Source organism: Protopterus annectens, chromosome 8.part1 (assembly GCF_019279795.1).
Source record: "Protopterus annectens isolate FY-2018-M chromosome 8.part1, PAN1.0, whole genome shotgun sequence".
Lineage (NCBI taxonomy): Eukaryota > Metazoa > Chordata > Ceratodontiformes > Protopteridae > Protopterus > Protopterus annectens.
The window spans coordinates 477076192-477090168 of NC_056742.1; the positions used below are offsets into that span (position 1 = coordinate 477076192).

Consider the following 13977-nt stretch of genomic DNA (forward strand, 5'->3'; position numbering starts at 1 on the left):
TCCAAAGGTTAGCCAAACAGTCCACTTATGCTGTGATGACTAGGCCATAATACATTAGTTATTGATACCTTTGGGAGCCCTTATTCATTTATTAAGTGAATAATATTTTACTGACAAAAGCAGGCAGAAATTGGAGCCTTTTTCTGTAGAAATCCCTCCATCGAATTTTGTCAATGCTGATTTCAGTGGATGACCTCTGCTGAGCCATCGCTAAACTTTTGTGGCCCAGATTCCTCTAGGACCTTACTTATGACTCTGCTGTTGTGCAACTCCATATTACAAAGGCTGATCTTACTTCGACTTTTCATTAGCACTTCATGATCGAACTATATACCACAGCTCCAAAGTTAAAGTGAAGGTACTTTGACATGGTGTATCAAGAAGTTTGGTTTTAGTTCATCAACAAATCCAAAGTTATAGACTAAATTTAATTTTTAAATGTATGTTTTTTCCATATTTTAGCCTCAAGTTTTCAGTGCACTGTTCATAGAGGTTTTACTCACACCACCATTTATGTACTTATTTATTTTATGTAATTTTTAATCAGAATAATCAGCTGAATATCTTCCCTTTTAAGCAGACTCATGAGGAGAAATGCTCCACATAAATACTTCTAGTAAACAATGTTTCAGTATCAATAATCTACATGATACAAATATTACTAGTGAATGCAAACACAATCCATCGATCCAAGATAAGTAATGGTAAAATATGAGCATGCATTAAAAGAAACATACGTAAAACAGAAATGCAGTGGAATAGTACTGACACTGTAAATAGAGGTAATAACAGTATCAATTAAGATTAACCCCGAAGGGTACTATTAAAGAGGAGGAAAGCTTAGAAATATTAACAGTAGAGAGAAAGTATTTATAATGAAGAGGAGAAAAAAGAGGTAAAATGGTGTTAGATTAAAGAGAAGGGTGAGAAGAGTAGAAGAGGACTGACAGAGCTAGATGGTACAGTACGAGAAGAGTAGAAGAGGACTGACAGAGCTAGATGGTACAGTACGAGAAGAGTAGAAGAGGACTGACAGAGCTAGATGGTACATGGGAAGAATAGAAGAGGACTGACAGAGCTAGATGGTACAGTACGGGAAGAATAGAAGAGGACTGACAGAGCTAGATGGTACAGTATGAGAAGAGTAGAAGAGGACTGACAGAGCTAGATGGTACAGTACAAGAAGAGTAGAAGAGGACTGACAGAGCTAGATGGTACAGTACGAGAAGAGTAGAAGAGGACTGACAGAGCTAGATGGTACAGTACGAGAAGAGTAGAAGAGGACTGACAGAGCTAGATGGTACAGTACGAGAAGAGTAGAAGAGGACTGACAGAGCTAGATGGTACAGTACGAGAAGAGTAGAAGAGGACTGACAGAGCTAGATGGTACAGTACGAGAAGAGTAGAAGAGGACTGACAGAGCTAGATGGTACAGTACGAGAAGAGTAGAAGAGGACTGACAGAGCTAGATGGTACAGTACGAGAAGAGTAGAAGAGGACTGACAGAGCTAGATGGTACAGTACGAGAAGAGGAGAAGAGGACTGACACAGCTAGATGGTACAGTACGAGAAGAGGAGAAGAGGATTGACACAGCTAGATGGTACAGTATGAGAAGAGTAGAAGAGGACTGACAGAGCTAGATGGTACAGTACGAGAAGAGTAGAAGAGGACTGACACAGCTAGATGGTACAGTACGAGAAGAGTAGAAGAGGACTGACAGAGCTAGATGGTACAGTACGAGAAGAGAAGAAGAGGACTGACAGAGCTAGATGGTACAGTACGAGAAGAGTAGAAGAGGACTGACAGAGCTAGATGGTACAGTACGAGAAGAGTAGAAGAGGACTGACAGAGCTAGATGGTACAGTACGGGAAGAGTAGAAGAGGACTGACAGAGCTAGATGGTACAGTACGGGAAGAGTAGAAGAGGACTGACAGAGCTAGATGGTACAGTACGGGAAGAGTAGAAGAGGACTGACAGAGCTAGATGGTACAGTACGAGAAGAATAGAAGTAGGGGAGTAGGGGAAACATGATGAAAGAGAGAAGGTATGAAGTAGGAAAGAACAGTAATTGGAGAAATAGTTAGATATCATGCCAAAGGTTCTGTGAAGGGGTGCGTGGCACATCAATTATGCTTTGTTCCTCATTTAATGCAGTAACATGATTATATAATTGGTAATGCTGTTTTATTTTTGTTGAAAGACTTTTGTGAGTGATTCTGTTCTAAGTCCTAGTGGGACTGAGTTCCAAAGTTTAGCTCTTTGGACTGGTTACAGGTGGTTAGCACATTGATCATGAGATTTAATAAGTAATATCGGGATTAAGTGTTGAAATCTGAAAGTTTGTCTAGCACACAGAGAGCTCTCTATGATACTCCTGCTGCAGCATGGAACTCCATTCCTTCCGACATTCATTCCATCCTTTAGGCATTCAGGATAATTCTTTCTTGAAAACCACCTAATCTGATCTTCCAGTGCATTTCCTTTGATAGACCCCCCCCCCTTTAATTCCTTCATCTTCCTACTTCTTCCAAAGATCCTGCCCCAATGCTATGTTGCCCTCTTCCCCAGCAGCAGTTACTCCTTGCTTTTCTACCAATTGTCATGTCCACATATAACCCTCAGATCTCCCAGTTGCTCCTGCTAGGCTGTGCTTCTTATAACCATAATGTTGGGTGGCAGCCTTAACTTTTGGGCCGTTACGCTCTCAGTGCTCATTGTAACTGCCTGGTGAGCAAGGAATCTCATGGGGAGGCACAGCCTATGACATTACATGCCATTATGTATGCTTCCTCTGGTTAACAGTCCCAAGTTGGATTGACATGTTCTTCAAACAGACAAGCTGTGCACACATATAAAACTGTAACAAGTTATATTTGCCCACTATGGCAAAGCATATATTAATAAATATTAGTAGTTATATCCTTAATGTCAAGGAAAACAAGCTGAAATGCAGGTAAACAACAATTGTCTTATATCTTCTCTATCTAGCAGATGAGGAAATTGCATGGAAATCCCAGCAGAGTAGGAGAAACCCAAATTGGCTGAAGCCATTGATAAGCCGAAATAAAGTATTACATGCTGTATTCTCTCTTTAACTGATTTTATTACTGTATATTGCTACAAGTATTTATAACCTTCATTGTTTTCAGTAAGTTATTGCAATTGATTTTATTACTGTGTGTAACTATAAGTATTTATAAAGGATGCTAGATAAAGGCCTGCATTGCTTTCAGTACATTATTACAACAGATGTAAAAGATATCAGGACTATATAAATTCAGCATGCTGTCTTTAACTGATTTCATTACTGTATATAACTGCAAGTATTCATAAAGGATGATAGACGAAGGCCTGCATTGCTTTCAGTACATTATTGCAACCAAATCAAAAAGATATGTAAATGTCTAAATGCAGTTTGCCGTCTTTAACTGATTTTTTTAGATATATAAATACAAGCATTTATAATGGGTGGCTTATCAGCACAAATATGACATGTAATTATCATGTATGTTAGTACATTAGATCGAAAACCCACCAAGACTTCATAGCAATAGTTTCATTTTCCCCAACTATGCATAAGCTCTTCCAATATCATTGATCACAAGTATCCATATGCACTTCCCATGTCATTATTTCCATAGAGGCATTTGTTTTGTCATTATTTCCGTAGAGGCATTTATAAAAAATAAAATTGCTTTAAAGTAAGAAATGGAATGTTGTGTAACATTATGTGTGAATTCATGGTGTGTACTTTCTCTTTGTCTCTTTCCCGTTTTTACATTTCCATTGATGCAATTGAAGTCACTAAATAATGGCATGCATTTCAGTTTCTAGGTTTATAAGAGCAGTATTTAAAATCTGTCCCTGAGTTTGGGTCTTTGCCCCCCATTATTTTTGCCTTTGTCCTCTTGCACTTAGAAGTTGAGGAGCATGATCTTAGCTATGGAATTCACTCCCACCAAACATTAGAACTACAGCTAATACTAAGACATTTTTAACAATACTAAAAAACATGTGGTGGTTATATGGATGTGCTCATGTGCTAACCACCTAATAACTCTGTTGGCCTGCACAAGTTAAATCATATTTAATGTAATTGTACACAAATGTATATTTCAGTATTATTATTACACATGTTTATCTCATAGTAAACTGAGTACTGTGGAGCTTTTCTCCTCAGGAGTTCACTTCAGTGGGGCACTTTGAGCTCAGTTGGACTATCTACTTTAATGAATGGCAATAAATATATAAATAAATAACCAAGTAAAATAAGATAGAACTTAACTGGCTTGTAGTGATACAGTTAAGTAAGGTGAGCACTGGTGAAACAAGACTTTCCAAACACTCTTAATTGAAACAATATTGAAAAGATCCATCCTGCTGACCCCCTCCAACATAAACAACTATCTTTTAGTGAAGACATTACATTATTACCACTAGTGCATAAATACACACATACAGCTGTATATGAAATGGTCCTTTGTGATGTGAGTGACTTTCATTTTATATTACCTTAATTAAAATGGACAAATCAACACTCAACAGACCCTAAAACAAGTGACGCGGATTACTTGTTATGTATCCATCAACCTTTTTGTCCTTGGATCCTGCCATGAGCATTGTTCTTGAAATGTACTACACAAAATGAAAAAAAATTGCATTGGCTGGTTTATGATTGTTTCATTATCATGTGCATCTGATTTTATATTTAATTTTCTGGTTAAAGGCGATTAATATGAATGGAAAAGCTGTAGAAAAGTAAAAAGATAGGTAATACCTTGTGTCATTGAGGGCACTATTCGCCTCTTTGGCAAGAGAGATTTGATAAAAATAAATAGTATTCTCAATCCCAAAAAGGAGTACATAAATTGTAACCAAAGTAACAACCATCTTTGCTGCTTGTAGCTCTGCTGTGGTATCTTGACTGTGGTCTGAACTCCTTTTCCCCTTCATCTGGTTTCTGTGTTTAAGTAGAACCACCAAAATATAAATGCTAGCCGTGGCCATAAGGACCACAAATGTTCCATCTCTAGCAAAGGAGATAAATCCAATTAGTTCAAACAGATATTTGCTAGGATAAACTGAAAGACAGTAGCCTGCATTAAAAGTATATTTTAATTCAGTCCCATTAATGCTAACAACTGGATATAATGCCGAACTTATACTTGATGTGATACTGAGACACCAGAGAAACATAATAATAAGTAAGATATATTTTTGCATTTTGATTTTTAGACCAGCCCACATGGGATTAGTAGATGCAAGGGTCACTCCCTGAAAACAGCTGAGCAGACAGGTTTGGCTAATAACCATCACTCTGGAAGACCTCATAAAAATCTGGCCAAATTTACAGCCGAGGTCTGTATAGAAATATTTCACTCCAAATGCAAAGAGTGAATGTGGAAGTCCTAGATTTAAAAGAAACATCAGATTTGAAATTGCGAGGAAGCAGAGTATTATCTCTACAGCCGTCATCTTCTTCTCCTGAAGGGTAATGCCAGACAGGAGTAGTACAATCAATACATTACCACACAGACCGATGGCAGTAGTCAGGAAGAAAATCACTCCTTTTATGATGCTTTGTGTTTGCATTCTTCTCCCTGAAATTTGAAAAAATATATGTATTAATCACATGAAACATCTTTAATAATATTGCAATACTTATGTTCATTCACCCTTTATAGCTACCCTTTTTATATGTACTATTCCCTACTTTGCAACTGTCATATAGTATTAGGAATGTCAGAAATGTCAAATTGAAAACAATGCTACATGAACAGTGCTATTTCATCACAGTCTTATGGCATTTACCACCATGACGTTAGAAATATTTCTTATGGTTTACAGTATACAAACATTATAAATGGTGACATACTTTATTCCAGTGCGTTTGTACTGTCAGTTTTAAGCTTGATCACTAGTCACAGATTTTCACACATTTTGCAATTGAAGGGCTGATACTTGGTATTATTTATACAACATAGTTTGTAAATGACTGCTTTCAGTAACTTTTTCGTTGATCTGTTTTATATGCAATGTATGGATTATTAGGATAAGTTAGCTACATTATGTTGTTCATCATAAAACAAATTATTGGATTACTGACCAAATACCTGAAAGCACCAAACACTGTAACTATCTTAATGTCTCAATTTAAAAAAGTCCAAACAAATCAAATAAAAGGGGAATACAAGAAACACCTCTATCTTAACTTTTTTTGAGACTGAAATAAAGGTATGCACACTTAAGAAAAAATGTTTGCTACCTGTATCTGACACCACAAAATAATTGGCAAAATAAGAGCAGAAAGTAAATGATGCCATTTGTACAGTGAAACAAAAAACATCTGTATTTTGTAGCAATGCATTGCAATAGTTTCACTGAAGGAGGGGGCACAGAGGAAGATGATCCTCTAAGTATCAATATTTGATTTCAAAGATGCTGGAATCAGCTGCAGTGAAACACATTTGGTGAATACAGTCTTGGGCGATAACTAATGCACAATTGTGTTGTTTTAATTAATAGCATTTCTTTACATTCCTCTCTGTACAGGGACTTGGCCCAGAATTGGTTAACTGAATGTTACTAGCAAACCTCTAATCTATTCCCATAACAGCTCTGTGCATACTCTCTCAGGTCTTATGTTAACACTGTGATATTGTTTGTATCAAAAATGTTCCCATAAATATGTTTCCTAATTATTTGTAATTCCTAACAAGCTGAAGCCAAACTACCTGGTAAACAAATATAAATGCACAGACACATATTTGCCTGTTTATGTATGAATATATGTATGTATGTTTTTCAGTCTGGAATGTCATTTTAAGGATTGGATGTTTAATTACTAATTATTGGTGATGTTTAATTGGGGCCTTTGTGTTTAATGAGTGTGTGTTTTAACTATATAAGCTAAATGTAAGAAAATAAATTTAGTTCAGAAGAAGTCCACTGCAGGATGAAAGCACTTAATTCTTCAGTTGTTTTGTGTTTTTTATTGTTCTTAATCAATACTTCGCCATAAAACAGTTTGCTTTTTACATGTCATATTTTGAGTCCGTTGAATCTGTTGGTCGCGCGTTATTTTCATTTGCTAAATTTGTTATGTAGGGTAATGCAATTATCAGAAATGCATACTTTTAGTTATTGTTCACAAGCAAACCACAAAATAATTATTGAACGTATACAATACTTAAAATCAGAAAACAGAACTAGCCTACTGGCTTAGGTGTGTGTTTGTGTGTGTGTGTGCGTTCAAATGGTCTAACACTTTATCTAATCCCAAATGATCTAAAAGTGATCTAATCACAGTTGATCTAAGGTTAATGTCCAGGATATTTTACCATTTGTAAACTCTGATATTAAGGAAATGTTGTGATTTTATTTTATCACTATTAGTTTTCTTATAGCTTTATAAGTAATATTGCCATTTGTTTTATCAAAGTGTGTTGGATTGTATTAGTTGGTGGTGCAATTCCATTAATTTTTTTCCCTTTCCTCCACTGTACTGCAAACATGGAGTTGTCATATACAAGTTATTTGGGTGTGGGGTGACACCCCTACACATGGGGTTGCACAGGGTTTGAGCTGGTTCAAACAAACCAACACATTCTTCTATTTTTTAACATGCTTGGTTAGATTGTCTGTCTAGATCAGTTGTTTCATAGTTTCATAGTTTGGTACTAGGCTATCTGCCCTGGGGCATTTATAAGCCTAGCCATAGTGATGTGGCTTTTGCCACCCCATGTAATGGTACAAAAGTGTACAGAATAGATTTAGAATACTGTGCCTCTGTCTAGTAGTGACACAGTGAAGACCCCCTTACATAATAGAATTAGTTTACTGTGCCTCTGTCTAGTAGTGACACAGAGATGACCCCCGGGGTAAACCTACGATCTCCCATCCACTCGTCAAGATTTCTCTTGAAGAGCGTCAGTGAGGGGCTCTGCCTAACATAAACTGGGATTCTGTTCCAGAGTATGGGAAGCCTTTGAGTTATGAATCTGTCCCTCCAGCATGTCCTATTCATATTTGTGCTGAGGTTTAAATCTTTAGCTCTCATGGTTCTGATGGATTTGGATTTTTTGAGGTGGAGCATGTCCATCAATTCCTGATTGGACATGGCCTTGTACGTCAGGCACAGATCACCTCTAAGTAGGCGGTATGCTACTGAATAGAGCTGGAGTTTCTTTAGTCTGGCAGCATATGACATATGTTGGAGACCCTTGATCCTCTTGGTGAGGTACTTTTGGGGTCTCTCCAGCTGTTGCAAGTGCCGGGTGAGGTACATACCAAATGGGGCATTGTACTCAATTATGGGCCTGATAAGGGAGGAGTATAGGGGTACAATGACCTCCTTTGATCTGGATGTGAATCCCTTTATGATAAGGTGGGCAAGGTAGAAAGTCTTTCTAACCATTTTGGCAACGTGGGTGTCAAATGAGAGGTCACTATCAACTTGGGTCCCCAGGTCTCTGATTATTTTTTCCGTACTCAGTGGGTTACTGTCTATGTGATAATTTGTGGGTACTTTGTTTTTCCCAAAGGGGATGACTATACATTTTTTGGCATTTAGTTTAAGGCCATGACTCCGGCACCAGTTGTCCATTTCAGTGAGGCCTTTCTGTAGGATGTATATGTCAGCTGGTGTATCGACTATGGCGCCTAGTTTGCAGTCATCTGCGAACTTTGTCAGCCACAACCCTCCCATGTTTGCTTTCACATCTGAGAAATAAATGCCGAACAAGAGGGGTCCCAGGACAGAGCCCTGTGGGGCACCACTTGTGACTGGCTTTGAGTCTGACATGGCTCCAGCGATTTTGACTTTATGGGTTCTATCCTTTAGCCAGTTTGCAACCCATCTTGTGACATATGGATTTACATTTAAGCTGTTGAGCTTGTCTATGATGCCTGAGTGGGGTATTGTGTTGAAAGCTTTAGCCAAGTCCAGGTAGGCTGTATGGACTGCTTTGCCCTCGTCAGATCAGTTGTGTTTAGATATTCTGTTTTTTAGATGAAATGACATATGCCCCTATCTATCTATACATCTTTCTATCTCTAGCTATGTGTGTGTGTGTGTGTGTGTGTGTGTGTGTGTGTGTGTGTGTGTGTGTGTGTGTGTGTGTGTGTGTGTGTGTGTGTGTGTGTGTGTGCATGTGTGCATGTGTGTGTGTGAGAGACTCTTATAAGTACATCTTATGCTATGAAGTACAGGAATAGTTATCAGTTGGACATAACGTACAAACAAACTCAAATGGCTTATTTTGCAATTCTTTAACCACAAAGGAGTTATTTAGCTTGCATGACCCATCCAGACTAACAAACTCTTTCTTTTGGAGCATATGGAACAGGTAATGTCAGTAATCATAAATGAAACATTTTGTAGTATGACTTGTAATAATTTTTTACCCAGGTTATGAACAGCACAAACTTGGAGGTCACTCTTAGTATGGTTACAAATATAACATTTGCAGCTGTAAACCTATGCTCTATTAAAGCATAAAACTTTTATGGGGAGCCGATGGGGGGGAGGGGGGGCAAGTTCCACTGCACACCAATTTTGGGGACTTTCTCACACCTCTTTTATTTAGTTATGCTAACTCTTAGACTGCACACCCTCTGAGGAAAAAGTCTGCACCCCAACTAAAGGCTTTTTTCTTTCTTCATCTCCATTTACTAATAGAATCTGTTTTCCTAACTTCTGACCATATATCCATGATCATGTGAAATGCACTCTTCCAATTTCTGAGCACATAAATGTGGAATATCGATTATGAATTTTTTGACCAGTGCAAAATGACATAATGTTCTGAGTCTGATTTTACTGCAGAAAAGGTTATTGGACTTTTTTGTTTGACTTTTGATTTTTTCTGTCTATCACAATGCAAGCAGATTTCTAAGAACTTGTATATCAATATTGAGTATGGAAAACACACACATACACATGAACACACACACACACACACACACACACACACACACACACACACACACACACACACACACACACACACACACACACACACACACACAAACACATACACTCACGCACACATGCAAGCACGCACACACACATACATACACACTTGGCATGGCTTTCTTGTTATAAAAGTGTAATGATCAGCCATGAAATTCATGACTGTACAGAGCATAGTCTGAGAAAGACTGATGTAATCATACTAGATAAGAATTATACTTTTGTTGTGGTTTATTTAAGCGGGTGACACTCCCCACGGAACAACCAAACAGTTCTTGAGTGACACAGAGGTTTCTATACAGCATGCCTCTTTTATTAATAGGCCATCAGGTTTTGATACATATAGTGTTAGATTTTCATGTAAGAACTAGGGTTTAGTTTCCTATTAAAAGTGGTACCACCAGCTCAGTCTGGGTGCACTACAGTCATTCTTATCAGTACCAATTAGTTTGGGGTGCAGGGTGCCTTAATAGTGAAACCAAATTAGGCAAAAACCTCTTTTTGCTCATGTCATGAATCTCGAGGCAGCTTTTTGCCTTATTTATCATGCTTAATTTCATTTCAGCCTCTTCAGCAAGATGCTGGTATAAATCTAATATGTGATGTTTACAGAAGTAGTTTGTACTTCCTATCTGATTTCATATGTGGCTTATATCGGTTCAGAGTACAGACATCAGTGTCACAAATCTAGTCTGCAATATTTCTTGACACTTTCTGTATTGGTTGTATGCATGAAAATGTCAGCATACACCACTATTTTATTGGTAGATTTGTAGTATGGCTACACAAAATAAATAAATAAATAAATAAAACAAACAAAATAAACAGTTTTCTCAATACCATTTTCTTTTTGACCATCAATATATCGGAGAATTAACACATATGATGAAATTTTTGAAGTCATATTTACATAATCTATAATGAGACTTTCTTTGGTAAGAAATGTACTTGCTAAGTTTGAACTCAGTTTAGTAGAACACGTTTGATATTCTTCTCATGTACCATGGTTTGTGCTTTATTCCAAATTTGATATCAGACTGCTTTCCGAATACATCAGAAGTATTCTAGGCTATATAATCAGATAAAGTAACCATAATCCATTTTCTGCAGATCAGCCAAGCAGAAAAAAGTATTGATGATGTGTGTTAGAATATCTCTTCATTACATCAATCCATTCTCTAAATCATAGATTATGGTGCAAGTTGTGGAGGTAGAAATGAGAGGACAGAATACACATCTGTGTTCCAAGCAAAATTTCCACAAATCTGACTATAGGACATCAGGACACCAAGCATCCCCCAGCAATCTAAATGTTATAGTATCTCCTAAGTATCTATGCTCTTTTCTGGGTCCTTCTCACAGTGGGCAATGCTAGATATACGTCCAGTTGAGGTATCCATGTCACATCTTTGCTAGGGTCCCAAACCACTTCATCTACCCCCACAATCCCCTTCTACCCCAGTGGGGCAGCAGCTGTACCTCATACTCTATCAGATTATCACTGTCTTCACTTTGACATGTACAGTAAGCCAAGCAATCTTACAGAAGGACATAATTTCAATCTGTGGTCTTATGCTTTGGGGCACTGTCTGAAGATCATGACCTTAAGAGAAGATGGGGATAGAGATTTAGGGTAAACTGAAAGCTTTGCCCTAGGGTCCTGCTCTCATTTTACCCCCACAGTTCTGTATGATACCTGTAGCGATGCCACTGTACATTAATCTGCTGCTCAGTTTCTGGATCCACACCATTCTTTACTAATGAGCAATCCTCCAAATAAGTAAACACCATCACATCAGGTACCTGGTTAGGTCCTTTTTGGATTTTGCTATCGTCTTGAATATCATGACAGTAGAGTAGAAAATATACATTCTTGCTGGAGCAATATGTCTACCTTGAAGGTTTCTGAGAATACTAGGAAAGTGATCAACAAGTGTTGTTCCACAAACACTGGAAGAGAATGACACATAGCAGCCGCCCAATGACCATACACTATTGCAACACTTTTCACAAGATATTCTAGGGTACAATGCCATAGATTTTCTCCAAGTCTAGGGAACACAAGTTGGCTACATTACCAAACTCACATGAACCTCTCCAATATCTTTGAAAGGAGAAAGAGTCAATCCACTTGTCCATAACCAGAATTCAATCCTACTGCTTTCCCCTGAACAAATGGTTCAACCTTCAGATGACATTTAATTTCTAGCAGCCTAGCACAGGTTAAGAGAAGTTGAAGAACATGCTCCCTGTGTGACAGACTAAGAGAATCTTGCAGTTGTCTTTGAGTAAAACATGCAGAAAAGCTGTATTAAGCTTATTTAAATGTCTTCCCCTGTAAAGATCCTACTTGAACTTTGCCTCCTCTGCTTTCCTACCCCTATTTCGTACAGATATCTATTCCTACTTGTATTTATGTTCCCTGCTCTTTCTCCTTTCCCTCCCACTTTACTCCTATCTTCACTATATACTTCTACCTCCTATCTCCCCCCCTTACATTCTATACCCCTCCTTTTCTTTTGCCTTGTGCCAGGACCTTCCATTCTGGCACTGCAGGCCTCACTGCTCTTATACTTTGGTTAGCAATTTCCCATTCAAATAATGATTATGATGAATCTGTGATTGCATGGCACATATTTATATCCATGTTCAATTTTTCTTTCTCTTCAAACATTGTATAAAATTAATCTATTTTTGCTGTATGTATCTCCTCATGATTGTATGATTATATACTTAATTGTTTTGTAAAACATTTCACTGCTGTAATGGAGCTTTTCTCCTCGAGTCTCTGCTGAAGAAGGGGATGTGCCTAGCCAGACCAACCTGGTTAACAAATAAATAAGTAAATAAATAAATAAATAAATAAATACATTTTTATAAAAAGCTGAAATTGCTGTTCTCATTAAATCTTGTAGCATATAAAATGTTGAATAAACTGAACAAAAAGACCAATGAAAAACTGTTGAAAACAAAAAACTATGCAAAGCTGAGAACACGACTTATACAGACCCCGATTTTATTATTAGTGCTTTTGTGTAAACATTGCCAAACTTCTTCAGATATCTGATCTTCTGAAGAAGTTGGGCAATGTTTAAACGAAAGCACTTATAATAAAATTTGGGACTGTATAAACTGGGTTCTCCACTTTGCGTTTTTTTTTTTCAACAGTTTTTCTTTACCATGTAAAATGTATAAAATGTAAAATGTGAGCAAAATGGAATATGTAAGTCTTTTCAGTGGACTGGCAAATATCTTAACATGGTGGCTGAGGCTACTATATATCATTTTGATTCTAATAATCTAGCCATATCTGAAAATAAACTCCCCTTACTGGGAAAAGGTCATTCAGTATCCCACTACAGAATGGTGGTATTAATACAGATCTTTTAAACAATCGATCAATTACCATTTTATCTCCACTGTCAAAAATATTACAAAAATGCATTCATGACCAACTTATCTACTTTCTAATACATAAACAGCTTCTTTCTTCAAACCATTATGGATTCTGTCCTTATCATGTAAACTTTGCTGATTTTTTTAATGCTGTCAACACCCATAGAAATAGATCTAGTTTCCATGATCCTCCTACACTTATCAAAAGCTTTTGATATATTCTCTCACCAGAAGCTCTTACATAATCTCTCATTCTTAGGACTCACCAAATCTTCACTGTAGTAGTTCCACAGTTACTTCTCAAACAAAGCTCAGGCAGTATAATGGAAAAATGATTTCTCCATTCGCTTGCTAATAACTATTAGTGCCACAAAAAGATCTGTCCTAGGCACCATAACATATACATCAATGATCTGCACTGCTATAAAATGCTTCCCTATTTCAATACACTGATTACTTGATCCTATTCTGCCCTGCCAAATCTCCCACAAAACTCCAAGGCCTTACACATCAAACCTTATCCACTGAAACCTGCTAAATAATTTACAACTACTTTCAAACCCTAATAAATCTAAATTACTGCTCCTCACTCTAAAACTCATTGCT

At 37.3% G+C, this 13977-nt stretch overlaps 1 protein-coding gene across 1 annotated transcript; it reads right to left on the reverse strand.

The window, feature by feature from the left end:
* Positions 1–4688: 4688 nt before the first annotated feature.
* Positions 4689–5477, reverse strand: LOC122810150 (olfactory receptor class A-like protein 1). Its single transcript, XM_044081625.1, has one exon. The coding sequence runs from the start codon at positions 5475–5477 to the stop codon at positions 4689–4691; it is 789 nt and encodes a 262-aa protein (XP_043937560.1).
* Between the last annotated feature and the right edge of the window lie 8500 nt (positions 5478–13977).